Below are 17055 nucleotides of genomic sequence, written 5' to 3'. Positions count from 1 at the left end.
CTCCCGAAATTTTGATATTTTTGCACTGTTCACTAATCAGAATGTACTAGTATGAGAATTGAATGAAAAGCATCGTCTGCTACGTATAGCATGTGGTAACTCCATAACGTTCGCTGCTACCAAATTGTACGTAAAAATTGCAAATTCAAATGAGGAGCAGCGAAACATTGGGTCTGGATCTCGCTTATGCGATCATGCACTGAGATTTAGTGCATGCGGTATGTGTGCAATACAGTGCATGCGGTATGTATGCACAGTGTATATGCATGCGATACGCTCACTGCATGCAGCTGGGCCCGTACCAGCCCGGCGGTCGCGACCACCGTGCGGTGTTTAACAGCCGCTAGAGTTCTACGAGTCGCGCTGCAGCTGTGGAACATCGACTTCGAAGTTACCGATGCTTCAAGCCCTCGATGTTGATTACGAAATGGCAGAAAAGAAGCTACGAAGACCAAGAAATGGTCTCAGAAGTACAAGACCGAATACAGTCTCCAATACCCGTGTATTCGAAAGTCTGAAAGAGGAATTCATCATGCGTATTGTACAGTATGCAGCGTTGATATTTCAGTTGAGCACGGAGGTCGCGATGATATTCGAAAGCACGTTGGAAGCAAACGGCACACAGACATTGCAAAGGAGAGATCTTCGACACGAGTACCGGTACACTTCTGAATTATTTCACCAAACAAGGGACAAGCGAGGAAGAGGATGTTACCCGAGCGGAACTTCTCTTTAGTGGATTTATTGTGGAACATAACTTGCCCATATCAGTCTCAGATCATGCTGGACCTCTATTTCAAAAGATGTTTCCAGATTCAAAAGTTGCTTCAAAGTATGGATGTGCAAGAACAAAAACTTCAGCAATAATTGGTGAGTTGTCAAATGTTACTGCTTCATCTATTGCCGATATTGCTAGACTAGCTCCATTTAGCCTAGCTACAGACGGTAGCAATGACAGTGGTGAGGCCCAGCTATATCCTGTCCTGATTTCGTACTATGACAACAGTGCTGGGATTGTGAAGCAAGGTTTGCTAAGGATTTTGCCTGCATGCAAACAAGATTCCACTGGAGAAAACATTTTCAAACTGCTTGATCATGAGTTCAGTGACAGGAAAATTCCGTGGGGAAATTGTGTTTCCTTTTGTGCTGATAATGCCTCTGTCATGGTGGGCAAGCACAAAGGAGTCGCTGCTTATATCCACAAACAAAATCCAGAGTGCTACATCATGGGATGCCCTTGCCATATGATGCACTGTCTGACCAAGAAGGCGGCTCAGGCCTTACCCATTGAATTAGATGACTTTCTCATCGATATTTACTACTACTTGGACAAAAGTAGTAAGCGCGTCAAAGGAGTGAAAGCACTGCAAGAACTCTGTGATGCCCCGACACACAAGATTCTGAAGCATGTCGCAACAAGGTGGATGTCCCTTGGTCAGTGCCTAGACAGGCTGATTGAACAGTGGGAGCCACTTAGCCTCTTCTTCAAAGAAGAAGTACGAAGAAAAATGCAACCAACTGTAGCCAAGACTCTAACAACGAGCAAGAAGGACGGCACTGTATCTACTGCCAGTACTGGCACTGCAGGATCAAGCACTAGTGGAGCAGCATTCACCACTACCACTGCAGTATCTGCTGCGAAGAAGACAGCAGGGACAGCACCAAAACCAATGCTGAGAGCAGGTAGCATCACCGGCCCTTCATCACGTTCATCTACAAAGCAGATCCCTTCAGAGTCGAGAAAGACTGTGATAGTCCCATCTACAGGCAAAGAAGGACCCAAGTTAAGTTCTGCTTTTGCCAAATCACTTGATAGAAGCTCAGCAAAACCTTCGAATCAGAGGTCTTCTTCCTTGGCTGCACCTACCTCAAGCTCTCTCCTCAAACGGAAAATTGGATCTGGTACTACGAGTTTGACCTCTTCTGCTGGCAGTAAACGCAAGTGTGATCGCCCTGCGGCTAAGTGTACTACGAGTTCTACAACTAAAAGCGCATCTTCCTCAAACACTGTGCAGGAATCTAGAGAAAAACGTGTCAACAGGATGTTCTTGTCTCCACAAACAAAACTCCATTGTTTCTTCCTTCGATATGCTAACAAGCTTTTTGAGAAGGGGAATCTTCTCCTCCAAAGAGACGAACCCTGTATTCATCTCCTGCACGGAGAATTGAATGGTCTTCTGAAAGATATCTTCGTACGGTTTTTGAAACCATCGGTGTCATCAGTTCCTCTGGTAAATTTACCCTTCTCTGACGGAAATCATCAGAAGAATGATGAGGACCTCATGATTGGGAACGATGCCAAACTGTATATAAGGGAACAAAGGAGTCTCAAGAAATCCACCTTCACTCTGAGTGAGTCAGACATCCAAGGTTTCTTCAGTGCAGTTTGCTCATATTATGTGAAAGCCTGCAATTATATCTTCAAAACCTGGCCACTAGATGATGAATTAGCCAAGCATGCTCAGGTGCTGGATGTTAAGCTACACCAAGAAGTGGGGTTTGACTGTGGAGTTTTCATCAAGAAATTCCCCTGTCTGTTCAGTGGCGGTGATAGTGACATAGACAGTCTTGAGAGTGAATTTGCTCACTACCAGGCAGACGCCTCCATAGCTACAATTGCTACTGAGACAGTGAGAGTGGATGAGCAGTGGCATCGGATTTCACAGCTCACAGATCCCTGCACTGGTGCCAAGAAGTATCCTAATTTGAGCAAAGTGATGAAGGGAATCTTGGTCATTCCTCATTCGAACGCATCATGTGAGCGGGCACTCAGTCTTGTACGGAAGAATCATACTGAATTTCGTCCCAATTTGAGTGTCAAAACCCTGGAAGCTCTCTTAATTGAAAAACTAGCTCATAGCACCCCTTGCTACCAGAGAGAATACAGCAAATACATAATCAGAAGGGCTAAAAGAGCCACACAGCTGTCACTCAGCAAAGCTGCCATGGAAAAAGCAAGCAGCAGTAGTACCAGCCAGTAAGGTAAGAAAAATATTGCTTCTTTTGTGCTTTTTGTTAATCTTTGATTGTCCCCTAACTTACTAATATTAACATACATGTAACATTAAAAAGTGCACAATTTTCCCCTTTTTTGTTCAAAAAGTGGGAATTCTTAACATGTTAAATGCTCCAAAATAGGGCTCAGGGGGTACTAGAGAGCGTCTAGAACCCCAGAGCTTCCAGGGCCCAAGGCGGGCCCTGGACCCCGCCGCAAGGGTCGAGCGCTCCGCGCCGAGATGCGCTTGCCAGCGCACGTTATTTGGTGTGTCGGTTGAAAATCCTCCCTAATTCTGATTTCCAAAAGTTGGCATCTCTGTATATATATATATATATATATATATATATATATATATATATATATATATATATATATATATATATATATATATATATATATATATATATATATATATATATATATATATATGCCGTCTGCCTATCTGAAGGATGAGAGATATCACGGCAGAGGGTGGAGTCATCAGCAAAGAGATAACAATAATTGACTGTGTTACAGGGGTAGAGATAATTACCATTGATCACATGGCATTCAAACACATTCCACTTTGACTTGAACAAACAGGGAAGAAGTAATCACAAAATCCAGTCAGAAGCAAGCTTACAAATAAACCAGATCTTGATGAAGAAACTACAAGCACCGTGGATGCTTAATCAAACAGAAGACCTTTGTGATTGAACGGACATATTGACAACAACCAGTAAGTACAATTAAGAAATTTGATTGCTTGAGCAAGTCAGCGTAAAATCAACAACGATTTTAAGCTTCTGTTTACACCAGAAGAAGTCAAAATAATGAACAAAATTGCAACAAATACCAATATTTTTACAGTGAAATGTAATGGCATAAACCAGTTATTTTATTCTCTGGTTTGTCACTGATTCACGAAGGGTGATCAGTAAATTCATGACATGACAGGGAAGTATAAAAATAAAATAACAGTGTAAGAGTGTGATTCATATAAATGAGTCTTGTATTCGATATGCCAACACATATATATATATACATATATATATATATATATATATATATATATATATATATATATATATATATATATATATATATATATGTATGTGCCAGGCTGTTAGTGAGGGGGCGGGTGGTTCGAGGATTTGCTTCCACTCAATCACAAGAGCATTAGTGAGGTCGGGCACTGATATTGGGTGATTAGGTCTGGGTCGCAGTTGACATTCCAATTCATCCCAAAGGTGTTCGTAAGGATTGAGGTCAGGGCTCTGTGCAGGCAAGTCAAGTTCTTCCACACCGATGTCGACAAACCATTTTTGGACAGACCTCGCTTTGTGCAAGGGGGCATTGTCATGCTGAAAGAGGAAAGGGACTTCTGCAAACTGTTGTCACAAAGTTGGAAGCACAGAATCGTCTATAATGTCATTGTATGCTGTAGCGTTAAGATTTCCCTTCACTGGAATTAAGGGTCTGAGCCGGAACAATGAAAAACAGCCCCAGACCATTATTCCTCATCCACCAAACTTTATAATGGGCATTATGCATTCTGGCAGGTAGCGTTCTCCGCCAAGCCCAGATTCATCCATCGGACTGCCAGATGGTGGTGTGATTCATCACTCCTGAGAACACGTTTCCACTGCTGCAGAGTACAATGGCGGTGAGATTTACACCACTCCAGCCGACGCTTATGGTGATCTTAGGCTTATGTGCGGCTGTTCAGCCATGGGAACTCATTTCATGAAGCTCTCGACAAACAGTGCTTGTGCTGATGTTGCTTCCAGAGGCAGTTTGGAACTCGGTAAGTGAGTGTTGCAACCGACGACGGACGATTTTTCCACGCAACACGCTTCGGCACATGACGGTCCCTTTCTGTGAGCTTGAGTGGCCTACCACTTCGTGGCTGAGCTGTTGTTGCTCCCAGACGTTTCCACTTCACAATAACAGCACTTGCAGTTGAAAGGGGCAGCTCTAGCAGGGCTGAAATTTGACGAACTGACTTGTTGGAAAGGTGGCATCATATGATGGTGCCACGTTGCAAGCCACTGAGCTCTTCAGTCTGGCCCATTCCACTGCCAATGTTTGTCTATGGAGATTGCATGGCTGTGTGCTTGATATTATACACCTGTCAGCAATGGATGTGGCTGAAATAGCTGAATCCACTAATTCGAAGGGGTGTTCACATACTTTTGGCCATGTTGTGTGTGTGTGTGTGTGTGTGTGTGTGTGTGTGTGTGTGTGTGTGTGTGTGTGTGTGTGTGTGTGTGTGTGTGTGTGTGTGTGCATATATATATATATATATATATATATATATATATATATATATATATATATATATATATATATATATATATATATATATATATATATATATTGTTGCGAAGTCGCGCCCGCCGGCGTACAGACGGCCACGTAACTCGAATCGCGGCACATCGCCCACCGGACGGACAATTCAGTCATGACCCTCTCGGACCAACGTCGGGAGCTAGTCACGGGTGGGGGTGCAACCTCACCACGATCGTGCCAATTGCCCACCCGCGCAGGATAGGGTCGCTCGCCAAATTCGATAAGTACCTGCGCGAATGGCCGACCGGGCGATCGCACCACGCCACAGGCCGACTCCGGACACGAACCGCTTAAGCGGTCCGTTCCGTGCTACAGTGATAACCGAGCGGTGTTATCGTCGGCCTCGACGGTTCCGATTAATTATCGGGCGTATTAAGCCCACTACGAACCCTTTACGTGAAGCAGGATGGAGGGTCAATTAAAAGGAATGAGACGAAGCGAAACGGGAAAAAAGTTCAACACATTGCACATTTTTCCGCGGCACACGGAAAGCACGTATATACAGCCACAATAATCAAAATGCACATATAAAGCGAAAGCAAGAGTTAAACCGAATACGCGTACACACGGCAACACTAATACAGTTCTACTTTACAGACGGCGCCAACACACATTTACTCAAAAGCAAAGGAAAGAAGCCACCCTCATCGACAAGCGGGCAGACGGGGCCCGTAGGCCTTTATGTCGTGGAACTTGGCAGACCGAACGAGTCCCACGAGACCGTTGCAGGTTACCTGCACCCTCGCGATGCGATGGTAGGCGAGCTCTCTCCGGCGCTCCTTGTACGAACGCGCAGGTCCGCGCGACACAGCTGCAGAGCGGCGCCTCCAGTCCGCGTCCCCTCCGCGACGTCCGGACTCTCCACCGACTGCAAGCTCCAACGAGCGGGTCGCTCTACGGACCGCTTCTCCAAGACCCAGACGGGCAGAAGACCATGAACCGCCGACTGACACTGACACTCTCACCGACCGCCCTGACCTGACCTCCTCTGTCCTCTTCTCAGCGGCGCCTCCGTGCGCCCTTTTATTTCCCCGGCACCCCGCCCCTCCCTTCGCGGCACACGGGGGGGGGGACATTCCACCAGAGAAATTGGGGTGGGAGTTGAGTTCCAACCGTTATTCTTGTTTACCAGGGAAATCAGGGTGGGAGTTGAGTTCCAACCATCATTCTTGTTTACCAGAGAAATCGGGGTGGGAGTTGTTGTTCCCCTTTTGTGTCCGTGGAGATGTTGACGGTTGCTGGCGGAGTGGTGAGGATGGCGTGGTTGTTGAGAGGCAGGTGTGGTTGTGGTTGTTGTGAAGCGGCGTTGTGGTTGGTGGTTGTTGTGTGATGGCGGTTGAGACGTGGTTGGTTCAAAATCAAGATAGAACAGAAAAACGGCTATCTCAAAGCATCGCAGCCCGAATGAATCACATAAATTCCCTCTAAACAACGGGTTTGGGGCTAACTACACATATACTTAGAGTTATCTCACCTACGGGACCTGAATGGTGGTTTGCGAATTTCCACAGCCGTAACACTGTATATATATATATATATATATATATATATATATATATATATATATATATATATATATATATATATATATATATATATATATATATATATATATATATATATATATATATATATATATATATATATATATATATATATATATAATACACACACACACACACTAGATGACCCATGAAGCCGTTAGGTTCCCGTTGTGACAGCGGTTGATAAAAAAAAATCATTTCAAAAGAAAAGAAAAGAAAAAAAAAAGATAGCTCCAGCAAACTATACCACTGAGGTTTTTTGCATTGAGCAAATACTCCCGATGAGTACTTGACTGAATTGGGAATTGATTTTTTAATAATTTTTTCTTTGCCCGATTTTAACGAAACTTGATAATGCACACTGCAGGAGAATGGTGAGTAAGGTGGGCTGAAAAATTTTGTGCTATCGTGCACCACTTTGGCTGTATTTCGGGAACATACGTACATACATACAAGATGAGTTTTAGTAATATATCGATGAACACGGAAGTATTAGATCAAAATGGCGATGTTCTTTTTGTGCTTATAAATAAATCGTTCTTTGTCGATACTCAATGATTGAGATTTTGAAATAAATCATTTCAAGAAAAAAACAGAGATAGCTCCAGCGAACTATACCCCTGAGGTTGTTTGCATTGATCAAATTCTCCCGAAGAGAACTTGACTGAATCAGGAATTGATTTTTTAAATAATTTTTTCTTTGCCCGATTTTAACGGAACTTGATAATGCACACCACAGAAGAATGGTGAGTAAGGTGGGCTGAAAATTTTTGCGCTATCGTGTACCGTTTTGGCTGTATTTCGGGAACATACATACATACATACATACATATATAGAAGATGAGAGTTTTACTTCTATATAGATATACACACACTCAGTGTACAAAACATTAGGAAAACCTGCTCTTTCCATGAAATAGACTTATCAGGTGAATGCTGTCATCCCTTATTTATTCCACCTATTAAATTCACTTCATTCAGTGTAGATGAAGGGGAGGAGATGGGTTAAAGAAGGATTATTAAGCCTTGAGACAATTGAGACATGGATTGTATTGTGTGTGCCACTCAGAGGGTGAATGCACAAGCTAAAAAAAATATAAGTGCTTTCAAATGGGGTGTGGTAGTGGGTGCCAGGTGCACTGGTTTGAGTGTGTCAATAACTGCAAATTTGCTGGGTTTTAGACGCTAAACATTTTCCCGTGTGTATCAAGAATGGTCCACCACTCAAAGGACATCCAGCCAATGGCAGGCCAGTGGTTGAAAATGGCTCCTTTATGAAAGAGGCCAAAGGAGGTTGACATGAATTGTGCAGAGAAACAGAACGGCTACAGTTCATCAACTGACAGTCCTGTTCAACATTAGTATCGGAAGACTCATAAAAGAATGCTCAACTCATCGTACCTTGACACAAATGGGATGAAGCTGCCGACAACCGAACAGAGTTCCACTTCTTTCAGAAAAACATACAAGAACCTGTGGTTGCAGTGGACTAAGGAACGAAAATGCTGACACTAGGATTGGAAAAACATGGCCTGGTCTGATGAATCCCGGTTCCAGCTGTTTCACGCTGATGGGAGGACTGAGGGATGGAGAAAACCACATGAGTACATGTATCCGTCATGTCGTGTTTCAACATTGCAGTCTGGTGGTGGTGGTGTGATGGGTGGGGTGTGATTTCCTGGCACACAATGGACCCTTAATAAAAGTGGAGCAACGTTTGAATGCCACAGGATATCTGAACATCATTGCCAATCAGGTGCATCCCTTCATGACAGCGGTGTGTCCATCTGTGAATGGATTTCTTCAGCAGGGAAATGCCCCATGTCACAAGGCTAGAATTGTCCAGGAATGGTTCCACGAACATGACAGTGAATTCAGCTTACTGCAGTGGCCTGTCCACTCACCAGATCTCAATCAAATTGAGCATCTGTGGGATGAGATGGAATGAGCTATTTGGAGTCGAGATCCACTACAGCCAACTTGACACAACTGTGCGAAGCATTGGAGTCAACATGGGCCAACATGCCTGTGGAACGCTTTCGACACCTTGTAGAGTCCATGCCTTGACAAATGGAGGCTGTTCTGAGGGCAAAAGGGGGTGCAACTCAATATTAAGAAGGTGTTCCTCATGTTTTATAAACTGAAGTGTGTGTGTGTGTGTGTGTGTGTGTGTGTGTGTGTGTGTGTGTGTGTGTGTGTGTGTGTGTGTGTGTGTGTGTGTGTGTGTGTGCGTGCGTGCGTGCGTGCGCGTGCGCGCGTGCACGGGTAACTTTGTCTTCCTTTCCTTCTGATGAGCAAGCATTTTTGACAAACACGATGACGAATTTGTTCATTAGCGAAGCGATGGGTCGGCTCTGCCAGTAAAACATATTTTCTAATGTCAGTCGTGTACTGAAGAGTTTCCAATGTGTATCTTCCCCTAACAGGAATGTCAGAAGAATTCTGTTGCCCCGAGATTGAGACTTCGTCCACATTCAAGCCCAATTATTTCTCGTCGATACTATTACCATCTGAGAACAAACCATTGGATCGGAATGTGCTTCGGACAGTTAAAGAAGTGTTCATAGCCCACAATCCTCACACTATAGCAAAGCACATATTCAAGATGGACGTACGGGTGAGTATCTGCTCTCATTGGTGCTTTGCTTTGAATAAATGTCACCTCTGTGAAAATACTTGTTTTCTCTTGTTGTCCACCATTTTCCGATTGGCTAAAACAATGTTTTCTTTATGATTAGCTTTCCATCTTTAAATCTACTTTACCCAGAAAATACCCTTTACACATACTTTTACCATGATAAGTAGCTGTTTAGTTACAATTCATCATCTTTTAAACTCATTTTAGGAATATTCAAAATATTACATGAAGCTTTTTCATTTATAGTTTGTGTCATTATAATCAGTTCATAAACTAGAAGGCCATTCGGTAGAGAGCATATCTCCGCCACGTAATGCCTGATCCACAGAACATATCGGGTCCATTACATTTTTGAAATATCATGCTATATATCTCTCAATGGTGAAGAATCACTTTGAAAATGAAATAATTCTCGTATCCAGATCCGGATTCAGATCTTTACCAAAATCCAATCAATTCGTCCTTGACACACACCGAACATATCCACCAAGTTTCGTCCGAATCCATCCAAAACCTTTTGAAATACCCTGCTATGTATAAATTTTTGGCCCTATCTCTCAATGGTGAAGAATCACTGAAAAAATTCTGTTGAATGTGTCGATTTCAAACACAAATTTGTCATAATATTGAAGTGCTTACAATGTGTAAGCATATCCTGCCAGTACATACGTATGTATATATATATATATATATATATATATATATATATATATATATATATATATATATATATATATATATATATATATATATATATACACATATATTTGAAAGTGTGTCTGTCTGTCTGTCTGTGTGTGTGTGTGTGTTTCTCTGTGACCTATGCACGTGAAAAGTACTGGACTCATCCTCACCAAACCTCACATGCTGACAGAACATGTACCCGGGAGTGTCCCGATGTAAAAGAATTGTACTTCCGACTTCCTGTTTCCAAATTATGACGTCATCACCTGATTTCGTAATGTTAATTTTTCAAGTTCAGCCGATTGACATGGGGCCAACGCCATTTGCAATAGAATGAAAAAAATAATGCTACAGTCAATTGAAGACAATGACTTCCGACTTCCCAGTTTCCGAATTATGACATCATCACCTGATTCCATCACGCTAATTTTTCAAGTTCAGCCGATTGACATGGGACCAACGGAATTTGCTAGAGAATGAGAAATTAATACTACAGTCAATTGAAGACAATGACTTCCAACTTCCCGGTTTCCAAATTATGACTTATGCATTCGACACACTTGCAAAAATGACCGTATGTATATTATACCATATAATGATATAATAATCATCTGTAAGTCATATTTTATTAACATTTTCTTGGTTCATTATTGTTATAACCATGGTTATAAAAACCATTTTTATTGTTACTGTATAACATTTTTACATCACTTTGGCCTGGATTCGGGATCAGCGATCAAATAATGTAAATCACGATTAAAAATTATTTTTTGATGATGCGGGAGTTATTTTTATTAAAATCAGTCGAGGAAATATACACCTTGTCTGATATTTGGGTCTTTCATGTCTCCGACGATGCCTTTATATCCAGGGACGCATCATTCCCATGACAAAAACCAGAAGCAAAAGGGTCATAGCCGACGACACGGATTCCAAATTGCCAGGGTATTGTGTTGTTGTTGTTGTTTACTATTCTCTCATCTGCACGCGTTGAGTATGAAGCTCACTACGTTCGCTGTTAAATGCTGTGCGGTGTACAAACACGATCGGATTTGATTTCTATATTGCGAATATTAAACGCTGTGCGGTGTACAAACACGATCGGGTTTGATTTCTTTGTTGTGAATATTAAACGCTGTGCGGTGTATAAACACGATCGGGTTTGATTTCTTTGTTGTGAATATTAAACGCTGTGCGGTGTATAAACACGATCGGGTTTGATTTCTCTATTGCGAATATTAAACCATTTCTTTCTTGCGAGTGGGATCATCGGAGGCTTTATACATATTGGCCCCAGAGGGGAAGACATCAAATATTGTTTATCCTCGAGCATTCCACTAAAATTATTGAGCTACTTCAGTTATTTCATAAACGGGAATAGGATGTGCGATGAAGGAAATACATGTTTCCTCATGTTGCTGGTGAAAAATAAAAATGGTGGTGGGAAATAAAAAAAATGGTGGTGTTGGTTTGTATATATACATATTACAGATATAAATAGAATGGAGATGGCGTATGGCGTATGTGTATAATATTTTATAATTAAATGGTTATGGGCTCTGTAGATATTTTATAGAATGGTTATGGGCGTAGGTACGTTGTAACTTCGTATACATAATATAACATAATTTTTTTTTTATCAGATAACAGACGTAAATAAATCAAATACGCTGGGCCAGGCTGGGTTATGCCCGACGTATAAATTAAGTCACAAATGATGACATGAAACCAGCCTCACATTGTTGAGGCATTACGGTTTTTTATCTGATGCGGCAATAAATCTTAACATTTTTGAACTCGAGTCTTCTACATATAAAACATGGCGGGGAAAATATAATATTATAGTGGTCATGAAAAAAAATAATGGTGGCAGCCTCTACAATTTTACAATTAACTGTGACATACTCCTTCAGACCTGTCGTCATCCACGGGACGGAGCACGGGTATCCCTGCTGGTGTGTGTATATATATATATATATATATATATATATATATATATATATATATATATATATATATATATATATATATATATATATATATATATATATATATATATATATATATATATATATATATATATATATATACATATACGAGGTGTGTTCAAAAAGTATCCAACCTTAATTTTTGGTGCGTAAACAAATGAAGCGAGGGAGGCGTGGTTTGGTGCACGTATGTATGCGATCCTAATCCGTTTGCGTGAATATTTTCCCGTCTGCAGAAGCTGTCAGTCGCCGACAGACCTTCGATGAGTGAGGAAGTGTAAATGAGCGCCGTCGGATTTTCGTTTTTGACAAAATGACGGATCACTGTGGTCTCATCGCCAGTGATCACTGTGTTGAAGAAGTTGGGATCGCTGTTCACAGTCTCCAGCATGTCCTGTGCGATCTCCAAACGGAGTTGCTTCTGCTCGATCGTAAGCAGCTTTGGCACGAACGTCGCTGAGATTCTCCTTAAGCCCAAATCCTCAGTCACAATGAAATGAACGGATCCAATGTTGACACCCGCCTCGTCTGCAAGTTCTCTGATCGTGATTCGACGATCCTGCATCAGCAGGGTCCTCACTTGGTTAATGACGATCTCATTTTGGGATGTTGAGGGCCTACCAGAACGTGCTTCACTTTCCACTGATGTGCGACCATCTTTGAAGCGGTTGTACCACTCTTTTATCTGTGTGGTTCCCATTGCTTCGTTCCCGAAGGCCTGTTGAATCTTGCGGATCGTTTCCACTTGGGAATCGCCATGCTTTACACAAAATTTGATGCAGTCGCGTTGTTCAAGTTTTTCCGTCATTTTGTCAAAAACGAAAATCCGACGGCGCTCACTTACACCTCCTCACTCATCGGCGACTGACAGTTTCTGCAGACGGGAAAATATTCACGCATACGGATTAGGATCGCCTCCCTCGCTTAATTTGTTTACGCACGAAAAATTAAGGTTGGATACTTTTTGAACACACCTCGTATATATACATATTTGAGGATTTGCAATTTTTTTTTTTTTTTTTTTTTTTTTTTTTTGTTAGGGTTAGGGTTAGGGTTTCCGAAGACTTTCCGGGCTCTATCCAATAGTTGCCTCTCGCAAGGCATTATGTAGATGGTTGTCATCCTCTGCAAGTCCCTTCGCCAGACATGCCTCTCAAAGTTGGTAGGATTACACCTTCATGACTCCTGAGATCTTCGAACGATGTCGGACCATGTTCCTGGTGAAGCAGCATGCGTTAAAAATAGCACTGATTGTTTTGGATTGACCGTGTAAACCCTACCGATAGCAGGGCTTCTGAATACACCAGGGAATTGTGGTTCTGGAATTCCCCTCTTGCGTCGATTCCACTTTTTGTTGCAAGAATCCCACGTGTAATACTCTGGAACTTCGTGATAAGTGAGAGTTTTCACGAACTCATCCGTACGGCAAATGGTGAAGAATTCTGTCAGAGTTGTCTTTGGTGGTCCCGCTCCGGTGTGGGCATCAGCATTGCTATTGTCAAAGTCCACTCGCTGGCCATTCTCCAGGTGGATAGCCAGCAGCATCAGTGGTGGATGGTGTTCATGCATCGGGAAGCCCAAGATTCGGTGAGCAGCTTCCATGGCACCCACGAACCTGGCTTCTTGATATTGTTGTATTTCATCATTATTTTGTCCACATTCAAGAGTGAAGATCGCTTGGTCACTTCCCTTGTTTACATACTTCAACACATATATCACACTTTTGACTGAAGTACAAATTTCAACATTCGTGTGGCACTTCATTTGTTTTAAAAGCCAAGGGTTGTGAGGTACAACCCACCGATTGTCTATAACGTGCTCGATACGCTGTCCATTTACAATCTTGGTGATTGTGATTATATTCCCTCCGTCCTCTGGGGTGCACCTGCGGTGCTTGGGATAGCTATCTTGCCCTTGTTCCGTCGCTTCCATAAAATCCTTCGGGAACATTTTTGAGCAGGATCCGTCCTTCATACATGGACTGTTTCTGTTGAAAGGGCCGCATGGTCCATGGATCATGTTGCATTTCACCAGTTCGTGCAGTTGAAGTTCCGAATCCGGACATGGTATTTCCGCAGATATGACTTGATCAATATCGTGGGGTCTGATTTTGCTTCCTGGGGACAGCCAGAGTAGTATGTGCACATGAGGGAGCCCTCTTTTCTGGAATTCGATAGAATACAGCCATGCCAGCACGTCGCCAAAAGCTCCATTCTTCAACAGATCCATCAGTTTCTTCAATTTCAAATGAAAAACACGACAGACGATATCTGGCCGGTCTGATGCTGTTTGTTTCGGTCGAAGATTTTCTGTAATTTCTGACCATTTCGGATTAGTAGTGGAGCTTATGAACAGATCTGGTCTGCCATACTTCCGCACATATGCGATGGCATCTTGGGCGCGCTCGTGCATATAGTGCGGACCGCCCGTGAATGTCGATGGTAACATATACAGGGTGTCCCAAAAAAATATACAACTTTTCATCTGCAAAGAGGATGGTCATAACATATATTTTTTAAAAAGATATATGGCTGGATAGAAAGCTGAAAGGTTGAAGTTTATTGTACCAATGTCAAAATTTCCACCAAAATTTAAATTTTGGTATAGAATCGTCGTTTTCGTTTAGACCACATGTTCGACGTAGGCTCCACATTGTCCGATCACTGCCTGCAAACGCGTTGTCATGTTTTCCTTCAGCTGATCAAGAGTCTGAGGCTGAGGGTTTCCAGAGATCCTGTCCTTGAGATACCCCCACAAGAAGAAGTCTGGAGGAGTAAGGTCAGGGGAATACGGTGGCCACTCAACGTCTTCGTAGAGGGAGATAAAGCGGCCTTCAAAATGTTGCTTGAGAAAACGCCTTGTTTCCCTGGCTGTATGGGGCGGTGCCCCCATCCTGCTGGAACCACTGGGTTCTCATCTGGATCAGGTTGTTTCTCCTACGGGCCTGAGTACGTAGCTCAGGCAGATAGAATTCCTGAATAATTTCGCGATAGTTCCTCTGGTTTACCGTGCAAGTGCGTCCCTGGTCATCTTCAAAGAAGTATGGATCAATTATCCCATACCAACCCACCGCCACCCACATGGTGACTTTGAGAACAGATCGAGGCACCAGTTCAGTTGATGCATTACCAGGATTTTCAGTTCCCCAGTGCCGAAAGTTTTGCTTGTTTACCTCCCCGGTGAAGTGAGCATGGCATTCGTCCGTCATGTGAATTTTTTTGAGGAAGTCTGCATCTTCCTCCAACTTTCCTGAGAACCAATTTGCAAAGTCTAGTGACTCTAGTCGTTTGCGTTTCTGTTGATGAGTAAGCACCGTTTCCGTTTGAATTTTGTATGGAAAGGCATGAATGTCTTGGTGAAGGATCCTCTGAACGGTGCTCTTATGAATGTTTGTCTCGGCAGAAAGTCGTCGAATCGATTTTTTTGGACTCTGAACGACCGCCTGCCTCACCATTTCCACATTTTCTTCACTACGACCTGTCCTCTTCCGACCACTGTGACCCTTGTGAAGGTCACAGATGGTTCCCACATTGGTAAACTTTGCGATGTTGCACTTTATTGTCCGAAAGTTTGGTGCATGGCGCAAGTGGATACCAAAATGTCTCGAGTAAAGACGTTGCACCTGTATGACACTTTTCGTCTGGTGCCAAAGTTCAACAATTTTTGTCCGTTGTTGTACGGTCAGTGTTGGCATTTTTCTGACGCTTGCTTGGGATCAAAATAAATTTCAGGGTCTCTGCAAAATGAAATGAAGCATTCGTGACAAAATTACTGCTTTTTGAGGATCAAACAAAGGATTTTAAAAGTTGTATATTTTTTTGGGACACTATATATATATATATATATATATATATATATATATATATATATATATATATATATATATATATATATATATATATATATATATATATATATATATATATGTATTATACTGTATACACAGTGGGTTGCAAAAGGTATCAGATCACTTAAATCATTGGCAAGCTTTCTCAAATCACAATTTCAAACACAAATTTGTAATAATATTGAAGATATGTGTCCATATTTTTTAATTGTGTTTTTACCCCTGTCTGCCTGTTTGTTTGTCTGCCTGTCTGTCTGTGAACAGGATATCTCAAAACGTTATGGACAGATTTTGACGAAATATGGTGCAACTGTTGGGTGTGTGACAAGGACGAAATTATTCGATATTGGTGAAGATCGAGATCCGGTGCTTAACTTTTTAAGTGATTCTTCACCATTGAGAGATGGGGCCAAAAAAAACTATAAACAGCACGATATCTCAAACAGTTATGGACGGATTCGGACGAAACTTTGTGGATGAGTTGGGTCGGTGACAAGAACAAGCCAATTAGATTTTGTTTAAGGTCTCAATGCAGATCTGGCCCATCGATGAATACAAAACGTAAACTCTTCACCTTCTCAGATATGTGGAGGTAAGTGTTCCAGCGAGTGTCGTAATTGGTATTGCTGCAAAGGTCCTCTTGCTCCATACATACTTCAGCACCAATTTAGACAAATTTAGACATGGACATGGCAAACCAATTTAGACCCTGAAATTACGGCTGTATCAATTTAGTCATTTATTTCCCTTTTGCAAAGATTGCACTCCACTTCAAATTCGCATTCCATACCACTTGTAGGGTGGGTAAATATAATGAATAATATTTATGATTTGGAGCTCGTGACAGAGAGCAAGAGCTTGAAAGGATAATGATTCCAACATGTGCTGAGTTTTAGCTGTCACACTGGGATTGGACTCAAATTCAAATCATAATGGCTCATCTCACAGCTGCCATGTTTATATAAAGCCAATTCATCTGTCCGTAATGCTCTACTACATGTGGAGGTTAAGATCCCAGAGGATGT

At 42.1% G+C, this 17055-nt stretch overlaps 1 protein-coding gene across 9 annotated transcripts in view; it reads left to right on the top strand.

Annotated features, from left to right (window-relative positions):
- LOC147026311 (breast cancer anti-estrogen resistance protein 3 homolog) overlaps positions 1-17055 on the top strand; it is a 212911-nt gene that overhangs the window by 175627 nt on the left and 20229 nt on the right. For all 9 annotated transcript variants that reach the window (XM_085881597.1, XM_085881599.1, XM_085881598.1 and 6 more), the window contains one exon: positions 9300-9490. In XM_085881597.1, the coding sequence (XP_085737723.1) occupies positions 9300-9490 (191 nt within the window). The remainder of the gene's footprint in view (positions 1-9299; positions 9491-17055) is intronic.

Source organism: Eptatretus burgeri, chromosome 5 (genome assembly GCF_056783735.1).
Source record: "Eptatretus burgeri isolate ZD-2024b chromosome 5, Ebu_testis_v1, whole genome shotgun sequence".
NCBI lineage: Eukaryota > Metazoa > Chordata > Myxini > Myxiniformes > Myxinidae > Eptatretus > Eptatretus burgeri.
This window is presented reverse-complemented; position numbering and strand designations above follow the sequence as displayed.